At 50.8% G+C, this 27,050-nt stretch overlaps 1 protein-coding gene across 1 annotated transcript in view; it reads right to left on the bottom strand.

The window, feature by feature from the left end:
• LOC140429048 (receptor-type tyrosine-protein phosphatase kappa-like) overlaps nt 1-27,050 on the bottom strand; it is a 330,643-nt gene that overhangs the window by 49,677 nt on the left and 253,916 nt on the right. Inside the window, exons 14-15 of the mRNA XM_072515580.1 lie at nt 24,609-24,760; nt 8,616-8,751 (exon numbers count right to left, since the gene is read on the bottom strand). Of these exons, the coding sequence (XP_072371681.1) occupies nt 8,616-8,751; nt 24,609-24,760 (288 nt within the window). The remainder of the gene's footprint in view (nt 1-8,615; nt 8,752-24,608; nt 24,761-27,050) is intronic.

A 27,050-nucleotide genomic window follows, 5' to 3' on the forward strand; every position in this document is an offset into this window, starting at 1 on the left:
CAGCTCTCTACAAAAGTAATGTGAAATTTGGGATGTTATTCCCGGCCAAACTCTGGGTAACATCTGAGGGGAAGGAGCTGTTTTTTAACACCCCAGTGGCAGCGGAGGAGTTCGTTAGAGCGAACAAACTGGGGGAGGGACAGCCACAACGGCCATCATGAAAGCGACGGGGATGGAAAAGAAAGGCAGAATCGGAACAAAGAGCAGCAGGCAGACCGCAAACAGAGACAATACCAATACCATCACGGACTGTACACACGGCGCACTGTGCGGGACTGTGCTGACTCGATCCCGGGCTCAGTCCACCTCTCAATGCAATGGGGGGGAGCGAAGCAAGGTGAATGAGGGTGAGAAAGGCGGACAGGAGGGCGAGACAAGGGCGAGCAAAAGGAAGGTAAAACAGGACCAGAGCAGGGCAAGTGCTGGGAGGGGGGCACCGTGCTAGCGAGGAGGGCTAACACGGGAGGGCAGGGAGAAAGGAGGGGCGCGGCGCGCTTCTCAGGGGAGGGGGAGCGCCTGGCACAAAGAGGAGGGGGCAGGGCAGAAGGGGGGGAAGAACACGGGGGGACAGAGGAACAGGGACAAAGGGGGGGAGAGGAGTCGTGGGGAGAGCGCAGAACAAAAGAGAAGCAAAGGGAAGGGTGAGGTAGATAAGCAGCACGAACACAGGCCTTGGCGGCATGGAGCATGGGGAGGAACCAAGATGGTGCCACAAACAGCCACTCGGGAGGGCTTCAGGACGAAGGGAGACCCTGGAGTGCAGGGGTGCAGCCACGTGGCGTACACACAGCTGGCGGCCATGGTGAGTGCCCCCTGGACAAAAGGAAACCCCGGAGCCCTGGGGCCCGAGCTCATGGCGAGAGCGGTGACCGTGGCCATTTTGTACGGCCCCCTAACGAAGGGAAACCCCGGAGGGCATGGGCGCATCCTCCCGGTAAGTATGGGTGACCCCGCAGGACCCACCAGGATTGTTACCTGGAACGTAAGGGGACTCAACGGCCCGGTCAAAAGATCCAGAGTCTTCACCCACCTAAGAAGCCTGAAAGCCGACATAGAACATAGAAAATACAGCACAGAACAGGCCCTTCAGCCCACGATGTTGTGCCGAACCTTTGTCCTAGATTAATCATAGATTATCATTGAATTTACAGTGCAGAAGGAGGCCATTCGGCCCTTTGAGTCTGCACCGGCTCTTGGAAAGAGCACCATACCCAAACTCAACACCTCCACCCAACACCAAGGGCAATTTGGACATTAAGGGCAATTTATCATTGGCCAATTCACCTAACCCGCACATCTTTGGACTGTGGGAGGAAACCGGAGCACCCGGAGGAAACCCACGCAGACACGGGGAGGACGTGCAGACTCCGCACAGACAGTGACCCAAGCCGGAATCGAACCTGGGACCATGGAGCTGTGAAGCAATTGCGCTATCCACAATGCTACCGTGCTGCCCTTAAGAACAAATAAATCTACACTATATAATTTTCCCGTAATCCATGTACCTATCCAACAGCTGCTTGAAGGTCCCTAATGTTTCCGGCTCAACTACTTCCACAGGCAGTGCATTCCATGCCCCCACTACTCTCTGGGTAAAGAACCTACCTCTGATATCCCTCCTATATCTTCCACCTTTCACCTTAAATTTATGTCCCCTTGTAATGGTGTGTTCCACCCGGGGAAAAAGTCTCTGACTGTCTACTCTATCTATTCCCCTGATCATCTTATAAACCTCTATCAAGTCGCCCCTCATCCTTCTCCGCTCTAATGAGAAAAGGCCTAGCACCCTCAACCTTTCCTCGTAAGACCTACTCTCCATTCCAGGCAACATCCGACATAATCTACCTACAAGAGACGCACCTGAGGGAGAAGGACCGACGGCTGGTAAGGAAGGGCTGGGTGGGACAGACATACCACTCATGCTTCGGGACGAGGGCTAGGGGAGTAGGAATATTAATTAGCAAGAGGACGAGGTTTACGGAAACCAAGGCAGTTACGGCCCCAGGGGGACGGTACGTCATGGTCAGCGGTGTCCTGGAAGGGGCATCGGTCGTACTGGTAAATGTGTAAGCTCCCAACTGGGACGACACAGAATTCATAAAGACCATGGCAGAAATCCCCGACCTTGACACACACCGACTGATCATGGGGGGGCGACTTCAACTGTGTGCAGGACCCACTGACCGACCGATCAAACCCCAGAGCAGGGAGAAAGACTGGCATGGCTCGGGAACTAGGAGCATTTATGGAGTAGATGGGGGCGGTGGACCCATGGAGGTTCCTGCACCCGGGAGAGAAGAAATTTTCATACTTCTCACAAGTACACAAGGTGTACACCCGTATCGACGACTATGCAGTGGGGAAATCGGTGCTTCCAGGGATCACGGGAACGGACTACTCCGCGATCGTTATCTCCGACCACGCTCCACACTATATGGATGTGAGGTTGGAGACAGGCCGTGCCCAGAGCCCCACATGGAGGCTGGACACGGATCTCCTGGCCGACAAGGCCTTCAGTCAGAAAACATCGCGGGCCATAGGCGACTACGTGTTTAACAACCAAAACGGGGAGGGTCTCACCCTGCACGTTCTGGGAGGCACTGAAGGCCATGATTAGAGGAGAGATCATAGCCTACAAGGCAAGCAGAGATAGGGAAGAGAGGGTGGCCAGGCAACAACTGGTGGACTCCATCCTGGAAGTCGATAGAAAATACTCCGAGGCCCCGACCGTAGGGCTGCTGGCGGAGAGGAAAAAGCTGCAAATGGACTTTAACCTGCTATCCACTCGGAAAGCAGTGTACCAACTCCGTCAGACACGGGGGACCTTCTACAAACACGGAGACTAGGCTGGCCGCCTATTGGCTCACCAGCTGAGAAAGCAGGCAGCCACGAGGGAAATAGTAAAGGATAGCAGAGGCAGACTGGTAACAGAACCAAAGGAGGTCAATCGGGCATTTGAGACCTTCTACCGGGGACTGTACACCTCCGAGCCCCCCAACGGGGACGCGGGGCTGAAACTGTTCCTAGACTGACTGGAACTACCAGTTGTGGGGGAGGACAGAGTGGGGGAGCTGGAAGCACCAGTAGACCTGGGAGAAATCATGGAGAGCATCAGCTCCATGCAGGCGGGGAAGGCACCGGGACCCGATGGGTTCCCGGCGGACTTCTGCAAAACATTTCACCAGTCCTGGCCCCACTTAAGGGACATGTTCGCGGACTCACTGGCAAGGGGCACCCTCCCCCCCACCCCCATGCTAGCGCAGGCCACAATCTCACTAATACCCCAAAAAGATAAAGACCCGACGGAATGTGGATCATACAGACCCATTTCACTGCTGAAGGTGGACCCGCAAATACTCACAAAGGACCTGGCCAAAAGGCTGGAGGAGGCCTGTGTACCAGAGGTGGTCACAAAGGACCAAACCGGCTTTGTCACAGGCAGGCAGCTCACAGCGAACATCAGGCGGCTGCTGAACGTAATAATGACCCCGCCCGGGGAGAGAACACCAGAGGTGATCGTCTCCCTGGACGCAGAAAAGGCCTTCGGGAGTCGAATGGAAATACCTCCTCGAGGTACTGGAACGGTTTGGGCTAGGAGCAGGATTCACCGCCTGGGTGAGGCTCCTGTACAACGCTCCCAAAACGAGCGTCCGAACTAACACCACCAGCTCTGAATACTTCCAGCTGCAGAGAGGAACAAGACACGGCTGCCCCCTGTCCCCACACTTGTTCGTGCTAGCCATCAAACCCCTGGCGATAGCCCTGCGGGACGCGAAAAGCTGGAAGGGAATCCGGAGAGGAGACAGAGAGCACAGAGTCTCACTCTATGCAGATGACCTGCTCCTCTATGTCTCGAAGCCACAGGAGGGACTGAAGGCAATACTTCAAATACTGAAAGAGTTTGGAACCTTCTCGGGCTACAAACTTAACCTGGGCAAAAGCGAGACATTCCCAGTGAACCCAAACGGGGCAGGGAGAGAGCTGGAGGGTCTCCCGTTCAAAACAGCCCAGAACAGATTCCGCTACCTGGGGATCCAGATAACCAGAGACTGGACACAGATCCACAAGTGGAACCTGACCAGCCTGGTGGAGGAAGCAAGAAAAGACCTTCAACGGTGGGGCTCACTCCCACTCTCCCTGGCGGGGAGAGTGCAGACAATCAAGATGAACACACTGCCAAGGTTCCTCTTCCTGTTTAGATCCATCCCGATCTTCATCCCCAAGGCCTTTTTCCAAAACGTAGACAGTCTAATCATGGTGTTTGTGTGCGGGGCGGGGGGTAAGAACCCGAGAATTCCCAAACCGACACTGCAAAGAGGGAAAGTCAGAGGGGCCTGGCTCTACCGAACCGACAATACCACCACTGGGCAGCAACGGCAGAAAAAGTGAGGGGATGGGGACAAGAACCCGACACAGATTGGGTACAGGAGGAGGCATCCTGTAAAGGAACGACCCTCCGGGCCCTGGCCACAGCAGCACTCCCATCCTCCTCAACAAGGTACACAACGAGCCCAGTGGTAGCGGCCACGCTGAGAACGTGGACCCAGTTGAGACAGCACTTCGGGATAACCAAAATGGCCCCCATGGCCCCCATCTGCGGCAATCACAGATTCCCCCCAGCCATGCTAGATACCACCTTCAAAAGATGGAGACGGGACGGGGGCACACTGACGGTCGGGGACTTCTACGTAGGGCACAGACTGGCGACACTGGCCGAACTGACGAGGAAGTGGAGGCGAGCAAAAGGACAGGAAATGAGACACCTCCAAATAAAACACTTCCTCTGCAAAGAGACAGTAGGGTACCCCGGGCCCCAGAAAGCACACTACTAGAGGACCCGATAGGCACAAGCAGCGCGAAGGGGGGGCTGTGTGTGAAAATATACGGACAGCTACTGGACAGAGCCCGGACTCCACTGGACAAGACCAGTGGGAGCAAAATGGGAGGACGAACTGGGGACAGAAGTGGGGACTCTGGAGTGAAGCACTGAGCAGGGCGAACTCCACCTCCTCCTGCGCAAGGCTAAGCCTAATGCAGCTCAAAGTGGTGCACAGAGCGCACCTGACCAGAACCCGAATGAGCAGGTTCTTCCCGGAGGTGGAGGACAAATGTGAGCGGTGCCAGAGGGGCCCGGCCAACCACACCCACATGTTTTGGGCTTGCCCCAAGCTTGCTGGGTTCTGGACAGCCTTCTCCGAGGCAATGTCCAAGGTTGTGGGGGTGAGGGTGAAGCCATGCCCAAGAGTGGCAAACTTCAGGATATCGGAGCAGCCAGAGTTACACATGGGGAAGGGGCCCAACGCCCTTGCTTTCGCTTCCCTAATCGCACGCCGGAGAATCCTGCTCGGCTGGCGATCAGCAGCACCACCCACAGCTGCAGACTGGCTCGCTGACCTCTCGGAATCTCTCCACCTGGAGAAGATTAACTACGCCAGCCGAGGGTCAGAGGAAAGCTTCCTGGATACTTGGGGGCAGTTTGTCAGCCTGTTCCAAAACCTGTTCGAGGCCAACAATGAGGAGGAACCGAATAAGAATTTTTATTTTTATTTTTTATTATTAAAACACCAAGTTAGGTGAGTTACCAAAAGACTGCGCAACCCGGGTCCGGGGTGGGGGGTCAGGGAGCGGGGCAACGGGGAAGGGGGAGGAACCACAGACCGATCCAGAGGGCAGTAGGGTCAGTTAAACGAAGGACAAACTAAACCTCCGTCTAACAAAGGAAATTAGCGCGGGCGAGAAAAATGTGATGTGTAACTGTTTATAAATCTGAGAAATGCCAATAAAAAGATTTTAATAAAAAAAGATTTATATTCATTGGAGTTTAGGAGAGTGAGAGGGGATCTCATAGAAACTTACACAATTCTAATGGGATTGGACAGGGTAGATTCAGAAAGAATGTTCCCGATGGTGGGGGAGTCCAGGACTAGGGGTCAAAGTTTGAGGATAAGGGATAAACCTTTTAGGACTGAGGGGAGGAGAGATTTCTTTACCCGGAGAGCGGGGAATCTGTGGAATTCACTCCCACAGAAAGTAATTGAGGCCAAAACGCTGCGTAATTTCAAGAAGGAATTCGATCCAGCTCTTGGGGCTAAAGGGATCGAGGGATATGGGGGGAAGGCGGGATCAGGGTATTGAACTTGATGATCGGCCATGATCACAATGAATGGCGGAGCAGGCTCGAAGGGCCGAATGGCCTCCTCCTGCTTCTATTTTGTATCCATGTAATCAATATGGGGCGAGATGAGGAATAACAAAGGTCAGAAAACACAGCTGGGAGCAGTTGTCTCCAAAACACAAGTTATACTGTTGAACAGAGCATTAAACAAGAATTTTTTGGAGTTTGTAATAATTGTGGGGAATTTTGTTGTTCATATAGACTCGTCCAACCAAATTAGCAAAGATGGTCTGGAGGGTGAGTTTGCAGCAGAAGTTTGTGGAAGTTTTATAGAATAGTTACAGCACAGAAGGAGACCATTCAACCCATTGTTTCTGTACTGGCCCCCTGAAGGAGCAGTTCACCTCCTGCCAGCTCCCTGTGAACCCTTCTTTAAAACCTTGACTGGCCCTGCTTCCACCACACTCTCAGGCAGAACACACCCGATGCTGGAGAAATACATTGTGGAATTGTTGTATTCTTTGTGTAGTCGCAAAGAGAAAGAGTCCGAGGTGTCACTCGTCAGTTTGTAAAACTGTGCAAGGGGTTTATTTACAGGTTGCTGCTCAAACAGAACCCAAAAACCCGTAAAACACTCCGATTATGTAATTGCGCAACATTGACGTTAAAGTAGCCAATGGTGTTACCCTGATACATATCACCCCTCCCTCTTTACTCCCTTAGTGTCCCCGGCATTTGTACTTTATCAAACACTTTAACACAGACCCAACAGCTTCTTCCTCGTCTTCTGCGATCTCTCGCTAACGAGTATGATTATCCATCTCAGAAACTCCATGTTACTGGTTAAGGGACGTGTGGGTTCCTGCATGGTGTTTCCTGGAGTCGCATCTTCGACCACACCCTTGACAGGTGTTTCCAGGAGATGGGATCGGCCCTTGGACTCGGGATCGCTGGTATTCCTTTCTCCGGCTCCTTTTCCAGGCCTCCTCTTGCTGCCGGGTGTCCTGGAAGAATTGTGTCCCTTCAGTCAGGAAGTTCCTTCCATTCGGTCTCTTCTGAGCAACAGTCCGACCCCAGGCATTGACATTCATGTTGCATTTCTTGAGGTAAACCTTCAGGGTGTCCTGGAAACGCTTCCTTTGTCCTCCTCTTGCCCGGAAGTCTTCCTTAAGCTGGGCGAAGAAGATTTGCTTCGGCAGTCGGGACTGACATCCTCAGCACGTGGCCGTCCCAGAGGAGTTGGATTTGGATGATCACGGCCTCGATGCTGCTGCGGCTCCTTCGGGACACTGATGTTAGTACGCCTGTCCTCCCAGCTGATGTGGAGAATCCATCTCTGACAGCGTTGATGGCACCTCTCCAGGGCCTTGATGTTGAGCCTGTCCAGGTTTCTGAGCCTTTGGGAGGACGGCCACCTTGTTCACGAGGATCTCGGTGTCAACACGGATATCGCGGTCGTCAAAGGCTCTCGTCCTTCAGCATCCAAAGGAGGCGCTCACGGATTGGATACGATGTTGGATCTCCTCATCGATGTCAGCCTCAGAGGACAGGCGGCTCTCCGGGTTTGGGGAATGTTCCACATTTGGGAGGGTTTCTTTGTTGATCTTGATTTGGGAGAGACTGGATCTTGCTCAGGGGCGGGTTGGTAAAGGACTCGAGTCTTCCTGATGTTGAGGCTGAGACCAATTCTTCAGCAAGCTTCAGCGAAGGAGTCCAGCATGGCTGGGAGATTCTCTTCAGAGCGAGTGGAGATGCCGATGTCATCCACATGCTGAGTTCCACCAGAGATGTCAGTGTCGTTTTCTTCTTGCATTTCAACCGGTTGAGGTTGACAGGTTTTCTGTCCATCCTGTAGACGATGTCCACTCCACTGGGAAGCTTGCTCTTGACAAGGTGAAGGATGCTGATGATGATGGAGGAAAGGGTGGGGACGTTGACACATCCCTGTTTGACTCCAGTCTTGATTTGGAAGGTTTCAGCGGTGAGGACTGTGTCCAGCATCTTGTCGGGGAGGAGTCTGAGGATGTTGATGCATTTCTCTGGACAGCCGGCCTTTGACAGGATCTTCCACAGCACATCCCGACTGACTGAGTCAAAAGCCTTGGTCAGATCGATGAAGGATGTGTAGAGTAGTTGATGCTGCTCCTGACATTTCTCTTGAAGTTGCCGAGCAGTGAAAATCATATCCCCGCCCCATACCTCTAACCCCGTAACCCCACCTCACCTTTTGGACACTAAGGGCAATTTATCATGGCCAATCCACCTAACCTGCACATCTTTGGACTGTGGGAGGAAACCGGAGCACCCGGAGGAAACCCACGCACACACGGGGAGAACGTCCAGACTCCACACAGACAGTGACCCAGCGGGGAATCAAAACTGGGACCCTGGAGCTGTGAGGTAGCAGTGCTAATCATTGTGCCACTGTGCCGACCAGGGTCCCTAACGCTGTGAGGCAGCAGTGCTAACCACTGTGCTGCCCCGACAGTGGTCCACTTACCGTGGTGCTGATGACTTGGGGCCGGCTGCTCCGGATGGTTTTTACTGCCTGGAACACGTCCACCAAACCCTCCTGCTGCATCTGTTGGCAGGTGAAGCTGGACGCACAGAACACTCCACAGCGATTGGCTCCATCCCTACAGAGAAGACACCAATCAGACAGCCTGCTGAATCCCCGTTCTCGCATACTTCAATGCCGTCTCAAACCAATCCCAATCCGCAACTCCTCCCAATCTCTCCTTTACTCCTCCCATTCTCCCCCTTTACTCCTCCCAATCTCCCCCTTTACTCCTCCCAATCTCTCCTTTACTCCTCCCATTCTCCCCCTTTATTCCTCCCATTCTCCCCCTTTACTCCTCCCAATCTCCCCCTTTACTCCTCCCCAATCTCCCCCTTTACTCCTCCACAATCTCCCAACTGCTCGGCCCAGGACCGCAAGAAACTTCAGAGAGTCGTGAACACCGCCCAGTCCATCACACAAACCTGCCTCCCATCCATTGACTCTCTCTACACCTCCCGCTGCCTGGGGAAAGCGGGCAGCATAATCAAAGATCCCTCCCACCCGGCTTACTCACTCTTCCAACTTCTTCCATCGGGCAGGAGGTACAGAAGTCTGAGAACACGCACGAACAGACTCAAAAACAGCTTCTTCCCCACTGTCACCAGACTCCTAAATGACTCTCTTTATGGACTGACCTCATTAACACTACACCCTGTATGCTTCATCTGATGCCAGTGCTTATGTAGTTATGCTGTATATGTTGTGTAGCCCTATCATGTATTTTCTTTTATTCCCTTTTCTTCCCATGTACTGAATGATCTGTTGAGCTGCTCGCAGAAAAATACTTTTCTCTGCACCTCGGTACACGTGACAATAAACAAATCCAATCCAATCCAATCCAATCCCCTTTACTCCTCCCCAATCTCCCCTTTACTCCCCCCCCATCTCCCCCTTTACTCCTCCCCAATCTCCCCCTTTACTCCTCCCCAATCTCCCCCTTTACTCCTCCCCAATCTCCCCCTTTACTCCTCCCCAATCTCCCCCTTTACTCCTCCCCAATCTCCCCCTTTACTCCTCCCCAATCTCCCCCTTTACTCCTCCCCAATCTCCCCCTTTACTCCTCCCCAATCTCCCGCTTTACTCCTCCCCAATCTCCCCCTTTACTCCTCCCCAATCTCCCCTTTACTCCTCCCCAATCTCCCCGTTACTCCTCCCCAATCTCCCCCTTTATTCCTCCCAATCTCCCCCTTCACTCCTCCCAATCTCCCCCTTTACTCCACCCCAATCTCCCCTTTACTCCTGCCCAATCTCCCCTTTACTCCTCCCCAATCACCCATTTATTCCTCCCCAATCTCCCCCTTTACACCTCCCACTCTCCCCTTTACTCCCCCCAATCTCCCCCTTTACTCCTCCCCAATCTCCCCCTCTACTCCTCCCCAATCTCCCCCTCTACTCCTCCCCAGTCTCCCCCTTTACTCCTCCCAATCTCCCCTTTACTCCTCCCAATCTCCCCCTCTACTCCTCCCCAGTCTCCCCCTTTACTCCTGCCCAATCTCCCCTTTACTCCTCCCCAATCACCCATTTATTCCTCCCCAATCTCCCCCTTTACTCCTCCCACTCTCCCCTTTACTCCCCCCCAATCTCCCCCTTTACTCCTCCCCAATCTCCCCCTTTACTCCTCCCCAATCTCCCCCTTTACTCCTCCCCAATCTCCCCCTTTACTCCCCCCCAATCTCCACCTTTACTCCTCCCCTATCTCCTCCTTTACCCCTCCCCAATCTCCCCCTTTACTCCTCCCCAATCTCCCCCTTTACTCCTCCCCAATCTCCCCCTTTACTCCTCCCCAATCTCCCCCTTTACTCCTCCCCAATCTCCCCCTTTAATCCTCCCAATCTCCCCCTCTACTCCTCCCCAATCTCCCCCTTTACTCCTCCCCAATCTCCCCATTTACTCCTCCCCTATCTCCCCCTTTACTCCTCCCAATCTCCCCCTTTACTCCTCCCCAATCTCCCCCTTTACTCCTCACAATCTCCCCTTTACTCCTCCCCAATCTCCCCCTTTACTCCTTCCCAATCTCCCCCTTTACTCCTCCCCAATCTCCCCTTTACTCCTCCCCTATCTCCCCCTTTACTCCTCCACAATCTCCCCCGTTACTCCTCCCCAATCTCCCCCTTTACTCCTCCCAATCTCCCCCTCTACTCATCCCCAATCTCCCCCTTTACTCCTCCCCAATCTCCCCCTTTACTCCTCCCCTATCTCCCCCTTTACTCCTCCCCAATCTCCCCCTTTACTCCTCCCAATCTCCCCCTCTACTCCTCCCCAATCTCCCCCTTTACTCCTCCCCAATCTCCCCATTTACTCCTCCCCTATCTCCCCCTTTACTCCTCCCAATCTCCCCCTTTACTCCTCCCCAATCTCCCCCTTTACTCCTCACAATCTCCCCTTTACTCCTCCCCAATCTCCCCCTTTACTCCTTCCCAATCTCCCCCTTTACTCCTCCCCAATCTCCCCTTTACTCCTCCCCTATCTCCCCCTTTACTCCTCCACAATCTCCCCCGTTACTCCTCCCCAATCTCCCCCTTTACTCCTCCCAATCTCCCCCTCTACTCATCCCCAATCTCCCCCTTTACTCCTCCCCAATCTCCCCCTTTACTCCTCCCCTATCTCCCCCTTTACTCCTCCCCAATCTCCCCCTTTACTCCTCCCAATCTCCCCCTCTACTCATCCCCAATCTCCCCCTTTACTCCTCCCCAATCTCCCCCTTTACTCCTTCCCAATCTCCCCCTTTACTCCTCCCCAATCTCCCCTTTACTCCTCCCCTATCTCCCCCTTTACTCCTCCACAATCTCCCCCGTTACTCCTCCCCAATCTCCCCCTTTACTCCTCCCAATCTCCCCCTTTACTCCTCACAATCTCCCCTTTACTCCTCCCCAATCTCCCCCTTTACTCCTTCCCAATCTCCCCCTTTACTCCTTCCCAATCTCCCCTTTACTCCTCCCCTATCTCCCCCTTTACTCCTCCACAATCTCCCCCGTTACTCCTCCCCAATCTCCCCCTTTACTCCTCCCAATCTCCCCCTCTACTCATCCCCAATCTCCCCCTTTACTCCTCCCCAATCTCCCCCTTTACTCCTCCCCTATCTCCCCCTTTACTCCTCCCCAATCTCCCCCTTTACTCCTCCCAATCTCCCCCTCTACTCATCCCCAATCTCCCCCTTTACTCCTCCCCAATCTCCCCCTTTACTCCTTCCCAATCTCCCCCTTTACTCCTCCCCAATCTCCCCTTTACTCCTCCCCTATCTCCCCCTTTACTCCTCCACAATCTCCCCCGTTACTCCTCCCCAATCTCCCCCTTTACTCCTCCCAATCTCCCCCTCTACTCATCCCCAATCTCCCCCTTTACTCCTCCCCAATCTCCCCCTTTACTCCTCCCCTATCTCCCCCTTTACTCCTCCCCAATCTCCCCCTTTACTCCTCCCCAATCTCCCCCTTTACTCCTCCCCAATCTCCCCCTTTACTCCTCCCCTATCTCCCCCTTTACTCCTCCCCAATCTCCCCCTTTACTCCTCCCAATCTCCCTCTCTACTCATCCCCAATCTCCCCCTTTACTCCTCCCCAATCTCCCCCTTTACTCCTCCCCAATCTCCCCCTTTACTCCTCCCCAATCTCCCCCTTTACTCCTCTCCAATAAAACTCCCAGTTCCACCATTACCCTCCCTTTAAGTAACCAGTCTCCACCTCCCCCATTACCCTCTCCCCAATTAAACCCTCGCGACCTGCACCATAACCAGCCCCTCGCCTCATCCATTACCCCTTCCCCCACCCCCAACTCCCCTATTACCCCTCCATACATTCACCCCTCACACCTCCACACCTCATCATTAGCCGCTCTCCCCCTCCATCACAACCCAACTCTCCCTACCCAATCATGCTCTGACTGTGAGATGTGGCAGGTCCGGGAGGCTTCCAGCGTCCCGGATGGCTTCATCTGCAGAAAGTGCACCCAACTGGAGCTCCTCACAGACCGCATGGTTCGGTTGGAGCAGCAATTGGATGCACTTAGGAGCATGCAGGTGGCGGAAAGCGTCATAGATCGCAGTTATATAAATGTGGTCATACCCAAGGTGCAGGCAGAGAAATGTGTGACCACCAGAAAGGGCAGGCAGTCAGTGCAGGAATCCCTTGTGGTTGTCCCCCTCTCGAACAGATATACCCCTTTGGATACTGTCGGGGGGGATAGCCTATCAGGGGAAAACAGCAGCAGCCAGAGCAGTGGCACCACGGCTGGCTCTGATGTTCAGCAGGGAGGGTCATAGCGTCAAAGGGGACTCTATAGTCAGAGGCACAGAGAGGCGCTTCTGCCAGGGTCCAGGGTGTCTCCGAAAGGGTAGAGGGCATCCTGAAGGGGGAGGGCAAACAGGCAGAGGTCGTTGTACATATTGGTACTAACGACATAGGCAGGAAGGGTCATGAGGTCCTGCAGCAGGAGTTCATGGAGCTAGGCAGAAAGTTAAAAGACAGGACCTCGAGGGTTATAATCTCGGGATTACTCCCTGTGCCACGTGCCAGTGAGGCTAGAAATAGGAAAATAGAGCAGCTAAACACATGGCTAAACAGCTGGTGTAGGAGGGAAGGTTTCCGTTATCTGGACCACTGGGAGCTCTTCCGGGGCAGGTGTGACCTGTATAAGAAGGACGGGTTGCATCTAAACCGGAGAGGCATAAATATCCTGGCCGCGAGGTTTTGCTAGTGTCACAAGGGAGGGTTTAAACTAGTATGGCAGGGGGGTGAGCACGGGTGCAATAGGTCAGAAGGTGAGAGCATTGAGGGAGAACTAGGGAATAGGGACAGTGTGGCTCTGAGGCAGAGCAGACAGGGAGAAGTTGCTGAACACAGCGGGTCTGGTGGCCTGAAGTGCATATGTTTTAATGCAAGGAGCATTACGGGTAAGGCAGATGAACTTAGAGCTTGGATTAGTACTTGGAACTATGATGTTGTTGCCATTACAGAGACCTGGTTGAGGGAAGGGCAGGATTGGCAGCTAAACATTCCAGGATTTAGATGTTTCAGGCGGGATAGAGGGGGATGTAAAAGGGGAGGCGGAGTTGCGCTACTGGTTCGGGAGAATATCACAGCTGTACTGCGGGAGGACACCACAGAGGGCAGTGAGGCTATATGGATAGAGATCAGGAATAAGAAGGGTGCAGTCACAATGTTGGGGGTTTACTACAGGCCTCCCAATAGCCAGAAGGAGATAGAGGATCAGATAGGTAGACAGATTTTGGAAAAGAGTAAAAACAACAGGGTTGTGGTGATGGGAGACTTCAACTTCCCCAATATTGACTGGGACTCACTTAGTGCCAGGGGCTTAGACGGGGCAGAGTTTGTAAGGAGCATCCAGGAGGGCTTCTTAAAACAATATGTCGACAGTCCAACTAGGGAAGGAGCGGTACTGGACCTGGTATTGGGGAATGAGCCCCGCCAGGTGGTAGACGTTTCAGTAGGGGAGCATTTCGGGAACAGTGACCACAATTCAGGAAGTCTTAAAGTGCTGGTGGACAAGGATAAGAGTGGTCCTAGGATGAATGTGCTAAATTGGGGGAAGGCTAATTACAACAATATTAGGCGGAAAGTGAAGAACCTAGATTGGGGGTGGATGTTTGAGGGTAAATCAACATCTGACATGTGGGAGGCTTTCAAGTGTCAGTTGAAAGGAATTCAGGACCGGCATGTTCCTGTGAGGAAGAAGGATAAATACGGCAATTTTCAGGAACCTTGGATAACGAGAGATATTGTAGGCCTCGTCAAAAAGAAAAAGGAGGCATTTGTCAGGGCTAAAAGGCTGGGAACAGACGAAGCCTGTGTGGAATATAAGGAAAGTAGGAAGGAACTTAAGCAAGGAGTCAGGAGGGCTAGAAGGGGTCACGAAAAGTCATTGGCAAATTGGGTTAAGGAAAATCCCAAGTCTTTTTACACGTACATAAAAAGCAAGAGGGTAGCCAGGGAAAGGGTTGGCCCACTGAAGGATAGGCAAGGGAATCTATGTGTGGAGCCAGAGGAAATGGGCGCGGTACTAGAACATAAGAACATAAGAACTAGGAGCAGGAGTAGGCCATCTGGCCCCTCGAGCCTGCTCCACCATTCAATGAGATCATGGCTGATCTTTTGTGGACTCAGCTCCACTTTCCGGCCCAAACACCATAACCCTTAATCCCTTTATTCTTCAAAAAACTATCTATCTTTATCTTACAAACATTTAATGAAGGAGCCTCTACTGCTTCACTGGGCAAGGAATTCCATAGATTCACAACCCTTTGGGTGAAGAAGTTCCTCCTAAACTCAGTCCTAAATCTACTTCCCCTTATTTTGAGGCTATGCTCCCTAGTTCTGCTTTCACCCGCCAGTGGAAACAACCTGCCCGCATCTATCCTATCTATTCCCTTCATAATCTTATATGTTTCTATAAGAAACCCCCTCATCCTTCTAAATTCCAATGAGTACAGTCCCAGTCTACTCAACCTCTCCTCGTAATCCAACCCCTTCAGCTCTGGGATTAACCTCGTGAATCTCCTCTGCACACCCTCCAGTGCCAGTACGTCCTTTCTCAAGTAAGGAGACCAAAACTGAACACAATACTCCAGGTGTGGCCTCACTAACACCTTATACAATTGCAGCAGAACCTCCCTAGTCTTAAACTCCATCCCTCTAGCAATGAAGGACAAAATTCCATTTGCCTTCTTAATCACCTGTTGCACCTGAAAACCAACATTTTGCGACTCATGCACTAGCACACCCAGGTCTCTCTGCACAGCAGCATGTTTTAATATTTTATCATTTAAATAATAATCCCTTTTGCTGTTATTCCTACCAAAATGGATAACCTCACATTTGTCAACATTGTATTCCATCTGCCAGACCCTAGCCCATTCACTTAGCCTATCCAAATCCCTCTGCAGACTTCCAGTATCCTCTGCACTTTTTGCTTTACCACTAATCTTAGTGTCATCTGCAAACCTGGACACATTGTCCTTGGTCCCCAACTCCAAATCATCTATGTAAATTGTGAACAGTTGTGGGCCCAACACTGATCCCGGAGGGACACCACTAGCTACTGATTGCCAACCAGAGAAACACCCATTAATCCCCACTCTTTGCTTTCTATTAATTAACCAATCCTCTATCCATGCTACTACTTTCCCCTTAATGCCATGCATCTTTATCTTATGCAACAACCTTTTGTGTGGCACCTTGTCAAAGGCTTTCTGGAAATCCAGATATACCACATCCATTGGCTCCCCGTTATCTACCGCACTGGTAATGTCCTCACAAAATTCCACTAAATTAGTGAGGCACGACCTGCCCTTTATGAACTCATGCTGCGTCTGCCCAATGGGACAGTTTCCATCCAGATGCCTCGCTATTACTTCCTTGATGATAGATTCCAGCATCTTCCCTACTACCGAAGTTAAGCTCACTGGCCTGTAATTACCCGCTTTCTGCCTACCTCCTTTTTTTGAACAGTGGTGTCACGTTTGCTAATTTCCAATCCGCCGGGACCACCCCAGAGTCTAGTGAATTTTGGTAAATTATCACTAGTGCATTTGCAATTTCCCTAGCCATCTCTTTTAGCACTCTGGGATGCATTCCATCAGGTCCAGGAGACTTGTCTACCTTTAGCCCCATTAGCTTGCCCATCACTAACTCCTTGGTGACAACAATCCTCTCAAGGTCCTCACCTGTCATAGCCTCATTTCCATCAGTCACTGGCATGTTATTTGTGTCTTCCACTGTGAAGACCGACCCAAAAAACCTGTTCAGTTCCTCAGCCATTTCCTCATCTCCCATTATTAAATCTCCCTCCTCATCCTCTAAAGGACCAATATTTGCCTTAGCCACTCTTTTTTGTTTTATGTATTTGTAGAAACTTTTACTATCTGTTTTTATATTCTGAGCAAGTTTACTCTCATAATCTATCTTACTCTTCTTTATAGCTTTTTTAGTAGCTTTCTGTTGTCCCCTAAAGATTTCCCAGTCCTCTAGTCTCCCACTGATCTTTGCTACTTTGTATGTTTTTTCCTTCAATTTGATACTCTCCCTTATTTCCTTAGATATCCACGGTCGATTTTCCCTCTTTTTACCGTCCTTCCTTTTTGTTGGTATAAACCTTTGCTGAGCACTGTGAAAAATCACTTGGAAGGTTCTCCACTGTTCCTCAACTGTTTCACCATAAAGTCTTTGCTCCCAGTCTACCTTAGATAGTTCTTCTCTCATCCCATTGTAATCTCCTTTGTTTAAGCACAAAACACTAGTGCTTGATTTTACCTTCTCACCCTCCATCTGTATTTTAAATTCCACCATATTGTGATCGTTCCTTCCGAGAGGATCCCTAACTATGAGATCCTGAATCAATCCTGTCTCATTACACAGGACCAGATCTAGGACCGCTTGTTCCCACGTAGGTTCCATTACATACTGTTCGAGGAAACTATCGCGGATACATTCTATAAACTCCTCCTCAAGGATGCCTTGACCGACCTGGTTAAACCAATCAACATGTAGATTAAAATCTCCCATGATAACTGCTGTACCATTTCTACATGCATCTGTTATTTCATAGAACATAGAACATAGAACATAGAAAATACAGCACAGAACAGGCCCTTCAGCCCACGATGTTGTGCCGAACCTTTGTCCTCGATTAATCAGAGATTATCATTGAATTTACAGTGCCGAAGGAGGCCATTCGGCCCTTTGAGTCTGCACCGGCTCTTGGAAAGAGCACCCTACCCAAACTCAACACCTCCACCCAACACCAAGGGCAATTTTGGACATTAAGGGCAATTTATCATTGGCCAATTCACCTAACCCGCACATCTTTGGACTGTGGGAGGAAACCGGAGCACTAGGAGGAAACCCACGCACACACGGGGAGGACGTGCAGACTCCGCACAGACAGTGACCCAAGCCGGAATCGAACCTGGGACCCTGGAGCTGTGAAGCAATTGTGATATCCACAATGCTACCATGCTGCCCTTAAGAACAAATAAATCTACACTATATCATTTTACCGTAATCCATGTACCTATCCAATAGCTGCTTGAAGGTCCCTAATGTTTCCGACTCAACTACTTCCACAGGCAGTGCATTCCATGCCCCCACTACTCTCTGGGTAAAGAACCTACCTCTGATATCCCTCTTATATCTTCCACCTTTTACCTTAAATTTATGTCCCCTTGTAATGGTTTGTTCCACCCGGGGAAAAAGTCTCTGACTGTCTACTCTATCTACTCCCCTGATCATCTTATAAACCTCTATCAAGTCGCCCCTCATCCTTCTCCGTTCTAATGAGAAAAGGCCTAGCACCCTCAACCTTTCCTCGTAAGACCTACTCTCCATTCCAGGCAACATCCTGGTAAATCTCCTTTGCACCTTTTCCAAAGCTTCCGCATCCTTCCTAAAATGAGGCGACCAGAACTGTACACAGTACTCCAAATGTGGCCTTATCAAAGTTTTGTACAGCTGCATCATCACCTCACGACTCTTAAATTCAATCCCTCTGTTAATGAACGCGAGCACACCATAGGCCTTCTTCACAGCTCTATCCACTTGAGTGGCAACTTTCAAAGATGTATGAACATAGACCCCAAGATCTCTCTGCTCCTCCACATTGCCAAGAACTCTACCGTTAACCCTGTATTCCGCATTCATATTTGTCCTTCCAAAATGGACAACCTCACACTTTTCAGGGTTAAACTCCATCTGCCACTTCTCAGCCCAGCTCTGCATCCTATCTATGTCTCTTTGCAGCCGACAACAGCCCTCCTCACTATCCACAACTCCACCAATCTTCGTATCGTCTGCAAATTTACTGACCCACCCTTCAACTCCCTCATCCAAGTCATTAATGAAAATCACAAACAGCAGAGGACCCAGAACTGATCCCTGCGGTACGCCACTGGTAACTGGGATCCAGGCTGAATATTTGCCATCCACCACCACTCTCTGACTTCTATCGGTTAGCCAATTCGTTATCCAACTGGCCAAATTTCCCACTATCCCATGCCTCCTTACTTTCTGCATAAGCATACCATGGGGAACCTTATCAAATGCCTTACTAAAATCCATGTACACTACATCCACTGCCTAACCTTCATCCACATGCTTGGTCACCTCCTCAAAGAATTCAATAAGACTTGTAAGGCAAGACCTACCCCTCACAAATCCGTGCTGACTATCCCTAATCAAGCAGTGTCTTTCTAGATGCTCAGAAATCCTATCCTTCAGTACCCTTTCCATTACTTTGCCGACCACTGAAGTAAGACTAACTGGCCTGTAATTCCCAGGGTTATCCCTCGTCCCTTTTTTGAACAGGGGCACGACATTCGCCACTCTCCAATCCCCTGGTACCACCCCTGTTGACAGTGAGGACGAAAAGATCATTGCCAACGGCTCTGCAATTTCATCTCTTGCTTCCCATAGAATCCTTGGATATATCCCGTCAGGCCCGGGGGACTTGTCTATCCTCAAGTTTTTCAAAATGCCCAACACATCTTCCTTCCTAACAAGTATTTCCTCGAGCTTACTAATCTGTTTCACACTGTCCTCTCCAACAATATCGCCCCTCTCATTTGTAAATACAGAAGAAAAGTACTCGTTCAAGACCTCTCCTATCTCTTCAGACTCAATACACAATCTCCCGCTACTGTCCTTGATCGGACCTACCCTCGCTCTAGTCATTCTCATATTTCTCACAGATGTGTAAAAGGCCTTGGGGTTTTCCTTGATCCTACCTGCCAAAGATTGTTCATGCCCTCTCTTAGCTCTCCTAATCCCTTTCTTCAGTTCCCTCCTGAAGAGGGAATTTCCTTGTTTATTGCCTGCCCCACCATAATGTTACTATTTGGTGGTCTATCGATTACTCCTATCAGTGACTTTTTCGCCTTACTATTCCTGATTTCCACCCAAATGGACTCAACCTTATCCTCCATAGCACCGATATCATCCCTTACTGTTGCCCAGATGTCATCCTTAAATAACAGAGCTACACCACCTCCCTTACCATCCACTCTGTCCTTCCGAAAAGTTTGATACCCTCGGATATTTAACTCCCAGTCGTGACCATCCTTTAACCATGTTTCAGTAATGGCCACTAAATCATCGTCATTCACGATGATTTGCGCCATCAACTCATTTACCTTATTCCAAATACTACGAGCATTCAGGTAAAGTACACTTATGTTGGCTTTTTTACCTCTGTTCTGAATCTTAACACCTCGATCAGTAACCTCTCCTAAGTTATATTTCCTCTTAACCTTTCTCCTAATTTTCCTTGTCGTTGAACCCATATCTTCATGTAACAACCTGCCGCATCGCTTACCATTAATATTTTCACTTCCCGTTTTATTCCTTTTAGTATTCCTGGTCCTATTCACTGAGCTCCCCTCAGTCACTGTACCTTGTACTGTTGCCCTTTTTGATTTTTGACTATGGCTTCTCTGCCTTACACTTTCCCCCTTACTGCCTTTTTTTCTGTCCCTGTTTTACTACCTTCCAACTTCCTGCATCGGTTCCCATCCCCCTGCCACATTAGTTTAAACTCTCTCCAACAGCTCTAGCAAACACCCCCCCTAGGACATCGGTTCCAGTCCTGCCCAGGTGCAGGTGCACTAAATGAATACTTTGCATCAGTATTCACCAAAGAGAAGGAATTGGTAGATGTTGAGTCTGGAGAAGGGGGTGTAAGCCTGGGTCACATTGAGATCCAAAAAGACGAGGTGTTGGGCGTCTTAAAAAATATTAAGATAGATAAATCCCCAGGGCCTGATGGGATCTACCCCAGAATATTGAAGGAGGCAAGAGAGGAAATTGCTGAGGCCTTGACAGAAATCTTTGGATCCTCGCTGTCTTCAGGGGATGTCCCGGAGGACTGGAGAATAGCCAATGTTGTTCCTCTGTTTAAGAAGGGTAGCAAGGATAATCCAGGGAACTACAGGCCGGTGAGCCTTACGTCAGTGGTAGGGAAATTACTGGAGAGAATTCTTCGAGACTGGATCTACTCCCATTTGGAAGCAAATGGACGTTTAGTGAGACGCAGCACGGTTTTGTGAAGGGGAGGTCGTGTCTCACTAACTTGATAGAGTTTTCTGAGGAGGTCACAAAGATGATTGATGCAGGTAGGGCAGTGGATGTTGTCGATATGTTCTTCTGCACCCTCTCTAAAGCCTCCACATCCTTCTGGTAGTGTGGCGACCAGAATTGAACACTATACTCCAAGTGTGGCCTAACTAAGGTTCTATACAGCTGCAACATGACTTGCCAATTCTTATACTCAATGCCCCGGCCAATGAAAGCAAGAATGCTGTATGCCTTCTTGACTACCTTCTCCACCTGTGTTGCCCCTTTCAGTGACCTGTGGACCTGTACACCTAGATCTCTCTGACTGTCAATACTCTTCAGGGTTCTACCATTCACTGTATATTCCTTACCTGTATTAGACCTTCCAAAATGCATTACCTCACATTTGTCCGGATTAAACTCCATCTGCCATCTCTCCGCCCAAGTCTCCAAACAATCTAAATCCTGTTGTATCCTCTGACAGTCCTCATCGCTATCCTCAATTCCACCAACCTTTGTGTCGTCCACAAACTTACTAATCAGACCAGTTACATTTTCCTCCAAATCATTTATATATACTACAAAGAGCAAAGGTCCCAGCACTGATCCCTGCAGAACACCACTGGTCACAGCCCTCCAATCATAAAAGCATCCTTCCATTGCTACTCTCTGCCTTCTATGGCCTAGCCAGTTCTGTATCCATCTTGCCAGCGCACCTCTGATCCCGTGTGACTTCACCTTTTGTACCGTGGGGGACGTTGTCAAGGGCCTTACTGAAGTCCATATAGACAACATCCACTGCCCTACCTGCATCAATCATTTTTGTGACCTCCTCAAAAAACTCTATCAAGTTAGTCAGACCCAGGCTATCTACACACCCTTCTCCAGGCTCAACATCCACCTATTGCTTCTCTTTGGTGAATACTGATGCAAAGTATTCATTGAGTACCTCACCCATTTCCTCTGGCTCCACACAAAGATTCCCTTGCCAATCCGTCAGTGGGCCAACCCTTTCTCTGGCTACCTTCTTGCTTTCTATGTACGTGTAAAAAGCCTTGGGATTTTCCTTAACCCTATTTGCCAATTACTTTTCGTGACCCCTTCTAGCCCTCCTGACTCCTTGCTTAAGTTCCTTCCTACTTTCCTTATATTCCACGCAGGCTTCGTCTGTTCCCAGCTTTCTAGCCCTGACAAATGCCTCCTTTTTCTTTTTGACGAGACCAACAATATCTCTCGTTATCTAAGGTTCCTGAAATTTACCGTATTTATCCTTCTTCCTCACAGGAACATGCCGGTCCTGAATTCCTTTCAACTGACACTTGAAAGCCTCCCACATGTCAGATGTTGATTTGCCCTCAAACATCCGCCCCCAATCTAGGTTCTTCAGTTCCTGCCTAATATTGTTATAATTAGCCTTCCCCCAATTTAGCACATTCATCCTAGGACCACTCTTATCCTTGTCCACCAGTACTTTAAAACTTACGGAATTGTGGTCTCTGTTCCCGAAATGCTCCCCTACTGAAACTTCTGCCACCTGTCCAATACCAGGTCCAGTACCGCCCCTTCCCTAGTTGGACTGTCTACATATTGTTTTAAGAAGCCCTCCTGGTGTAGCCACTTAAATTGGCCAATTCCCGATTCAAAATGGCGAACGGCAAAGGCTGATGGGAAAGTCAGCCAACAGGACACACACCAGCAGCTGCAGGTTGGCTGTGTATTTACCTCTGGAAAGGCCAGACAAGATTGATACCAGCAACAATCAGCATAACAAAGCAACAGCCATCTGCATACTGATGAGCAATCCCCGGGAACAATCAGCAACACAAAGCCAAACCAGACTCTTCGGCGCCAGCAGGAACCGACACAAAAGGAGGTGAACGAGCACCTCAAGACCACCCATCGATCAGGGAACCGCTCCAGTATTGGAGAAAATCGAACCAAGTGATTGGGACAAAGTCCAATCACTTGGGACCAGGTACAGGGTCCGCCCCGAAAGGCGGGAAGCCCCTGGGGACTATAAGAATAGAGCCCCAAGTTCAAATCGCTCTCTTCTCTTCCTCTCCACCTCTTTGTGCTCTTCGTCCTGCCCGGGTCACCCAGCAACAACGAACCAACATTGACCGTGACCGGAGCAGTGAAGATCGAACTCGTAAGTCTTAATTCAACGCTCGCTACGAGATAGGCGCTCCTAGCTACCAATCTGTACCAACTTCGAATCCCGCAGACTCAGAACCCGAACGAAAGGCCATTTGTTCCCCTGACCTGGTGGGCCAGTCCGAAGCTAAGTATAGGCCTGTTAGTTGTAGAAGTAGCTTAGACTTAGAATTTGTGCATGAGTAGCGATTACTGTGTATAATAAATGTGCTTTGATTTGAATCTTACTAATCGGTGTATTGGATTATTGATCATTACTCGGACTTGAACCTCGTGGCGGTATCATGAAGATACCTGGCGACTCGAGAGCAAAGGTAATAAAACAAAGCAATTGAACCAAGGCAAAGTTAGCAACACTGGATGCTCCTTACAAACTCCGCCCCGTCCCAGCCCCTGGCACTAAGTGAGTCCCAGTCAATATTGGGGAAGTTAAAGTCTCCGATCACAACAACCCTGTTGCTTTTACCTCTGGATCCATTGATTTTTGGTCTCCCAGGGAATGTGTTGAGTAATTTGGGAAGTGCAGGTGAGGGAGGAGATGATAGTAATGAATGGAGGGCCAGGCTCGTTCACCTCCTTTTGTGTTGGTTCCTGTTGGCGCCGAAGAGTCTGGTTTGGCTTTGTGTTGCTGATTGTTCCCGGGGATTGCTCATCAGTATGCAGATGGCTGTTGCTTTGTTATGCTGATTGTTGCTGGTATCAATCTTGTCTGGCCTTTCCAAAATCTGTCTACCTATCTGAGTGTGTGAGTGTGTGTTTTAGGATTTGAGAGTGTGAGTGTGAGTGTGTGAGTGTGAGCTTTAGGGTTTGTGAGCTTTAGGGTTTGAGTGTGAGTGAAAGTGTGTGAGAGTGCGTGAGAGTGTGAGAGTGCATGTGTGTGTGTGTTTGTGTGAGTGTGTGTGTGAGTGCATGAGAGTGCGTGTGTGTGTGTGTGTATGTGTGTGAGTTTTAGGGTTTGAGAGTGTGTGTGAGTTTTAGGATTTGAGTGTGTGACTGAGTGCATGAGAGTGCGTGTGCGTGGGAGTGCGTGAGAGAGTGCGTGTGTGTGTGGGAGTGCGTGAGAGAGTGCGTATGTGTGTGGGAGTGCGTGGGAGTACGTGAGAGTGCGTGAGAGAGTGCGTGCATGTGTGGGAGTGCGTGGGAGTGCGTGAGAGTGCGTGGGAGTGCGTGAAAGAGTGCGTGTGTGTGTGGGAGTGCGTGAGAGTGCGAGGGAGTGCAATGGAGTGTGTGGGAGTGCGTGAGAGAGTGCGTGTGTGCGTGGGAGTGCGTGGGAGTGCGTGGGAGTGCGTGAGAGTGCGTGAGAGTGCGTGGGGGTGCGTGGGAGTGCGTGAGAGTGCGTGAGAGAGTGCGTGTGTATGTGAGAGTGCGTGAGAGTGCGAGGGAGTGCGTGGGAGTGCGTGAGAGAGTGCGTGAGAGTGCGTGAGAGAGTACTTGTGTATGTGAGAGTGCGTGAGAGTGCGAGGGAGTGCGTGGGAGTGCGTGAGAGAGTGCGTGAGAGTGCGTGAGAGAGTGCGTGAGAGTGCGTGAGAGAGTGCGTGTGGATGTGAGAGTGCGTGAGAGAGTGTGTGAGTGCGTGAGAGTGCGTGAGAGAGTGTGGGAGTGCGTGGGAGTGCGTGGGAGTGCGTGGGAGTGCGTGGGAGTGCGTGGGAGTGCGTGGGAGTGCGTGGGAGTGCGTGGGAGTGTGTGAGAGAGTGCGTGTGTATGTGAGATGGTTCTATTCACTCACCAGCAGGTGACGAGAATGGGTTTGTTGCCCCTGTCGCTCTGCCATGGTTCCAGCTGCTCCATGATGTCGATGATGGAGTTTGGAGATTGAGGAATGGGATCTCCCATTTTCCAGCTGTCCAGTTGCAGCATTTTAATCTCACGCTCGACCTTCTGGAACAAGAACATTTAACATGAGAAACAGTAGCCACTCGGTCCATCGAGCCTGGCCTTCCATTCATTACTATCATCTCCTCCCTCACCTGCACTTCCCAAATTACTCAACACATTCCCTGGGAGACCAAAAATCAATGGATCCAGGCATTGACAATGGAGCATTCCCAACCCTCTGGGTGGGGAACCTCAGAATTCCCAACCCTCTGGGTGGATAAATCTCGGAATTTCTAACCCTCTGGCTGGGGAAACCTCGGAATTCCCAACCCTCTGGCTGCAGAAACCTTGGAATTCCCAACCCTCTGGCTAGGGAACACTCGGAGTTCCCAACCCTCCGGCTGCAGAAACCTCAGAATTCCCAACTCTCTGGCTGGGGAAACTTTGGAATTCCCAACCCTCTGGCTGCGGAAACCTCGGAATTCCCAACCCTCTGGCTGGGGAAACCTCGGAGTTCCCAACCTACAGGCTGCGGAAACCTCAGAATTCCCAACTGTTATAACCTGCCTACTGACGATTGGCTGGGGACTAATGATTATCCCACAATCCTATGGGAGTATGAACTTCCCCAATGAGGGGGGCGGAGAAACTCCTACTATAAATAAGCTGGCCAGTCCAGGAACCAGGAGGAAGGAGAAGGTAGCAAGGGAAGTTACTGCTACTGTTATGTATATATTGTTATAGTAAATAAACTTTATTATTTTGTATCCTTAAAACTCTTGCTGGATTCTTCGGGGCCCTTACAAAACTGGCGACGAGGGTTAAAGTGAATAGCTGTCTACACTGCTGAAGCCACCTCCCTGGATTTTTGTTGGATACAGGTTGGAAGTTGTTTTCCATTATACCATGCCTCTGTACGGACGTTTGGATGTTTTTGATGCTGCGCTGGAAAGCTGGAACCAGTACACGCAACGGATGCGTTACTATTTCCGGGCAAACAATATCACTGAAAACGAGCGCCAGGTGGTCATATTGCTCACCGCCTGCGGGCCGCATACGTTTGGGGTGATTAGGAGCCTTACGTACCCAGCTGCGCCGGACACCAAAACGTTTGACGAACTTGTGAATATAGTGGGGCAACACTTTAACCCAACCCCGTCCACGATAGTCCAGCGTTACCGCTTTAATACCGCTGAGAGGACCCCTGGAGAATCCCTTGCTGATTTTCTATCCAGGCTACGCGGGATTGCGGAATACTGTGACTATGGTGAGACCTTGTCAGAAATGTTACGCGACCGTTTGGTTTGCGGTATTAACAAGGCGGCCACCCAGAGAAAGTTGTTAGCGGAGCCAACATTGACTTTTCAACAGGCAATACAAATTGTCTTGTCCCGAGAGAGCGCAGAGCGAGGAGTACAGGAGCTACAGGGAATGGAAGTGCATGCCTTGGGGCGAAACCCTTTCCGCCCAAAAACGTCCCCCCGCACTCCTGCGGTACCTTGGGCGAGGCAACGAGCGGACCGACGCCAGTGGCCATCGGACATTCCTCCCCGAAGGGAGCCTTCTCCAGAGCCAATGGATGAGGAGCCATGTCCGTGTCAGACTTGTAGGCGCCGACCCCGTCGCGGACGGCGGTCCTGGGGACGCCAGAGGCGCCGTCGTTCCGACCGAAACTGGGACCAGCCCAGGGGCCGTAACTGGGACCAGCCCAGAGGCTGTACCTTCCATGTGGATGAACCTGCGGCGACCACTCCTGAGGACGTGGAGACGGAGGACGACTGCCTGCAGCTGCATTGTGTGGCAGCCCCCCGTGTGGCCCCCATTAAGGTGACAGTACGGGTCAATGGCCACCCGCTGGAGATGGAGTTGGATACTGGCGCAGCGGTCTCAGTGATCGCCCAGAAGACATTCGACCGCATCAAGCAGGGTATACAGACCCTTACACTAACTGACTCACAGGCCAGGTTGGCCACCTACACGGGGGAACCACTGGACATTGCAGGAACTACAATGACCCCTGTTGTCTATGGACGCCAGGAGGGGCGTTTCCCACTTATCGTAGTGCGTGGCCATGGGCCCAGCCTGTTGGGTCGGGACTGGTTGCGCCATTTGCGGTTGCAATGGCAGCACATCCTCCAAACAGTTTCTGGAGGGTTGACTGAGGTGCTAGGACGATACCCAGAGGTATTCCAGCCTGGTCTGGGGAAAATAAAAGGGGCCGTAGCCCGTATCCAAGTTGAAACAGGAGCCACACCGCGCTATTTCCGGGCGCGCCCAGTGCCTTACGCTTTGCTCGAGAAGGTAGAAGGGGAGCTCACTCGTTTGGAGAGTTTGGGTATTATCAGGCCTGTCC

This window comes from Scyliorhinus torazame, chromosome 9 (assembly GCF_047496885.1).
Source record: "Scyliorhinus torazame isolate Kashiwa2021f chromosome 9, sScyTor2.1, whole genome shotgun sequence".
NCBI lineage: Eukaryota > Metazoa > Chordata > Chondrichthyes > Carcharhiniformes > Scyliorhinidae > Scyliorhinus > Scyliorhinus torazame.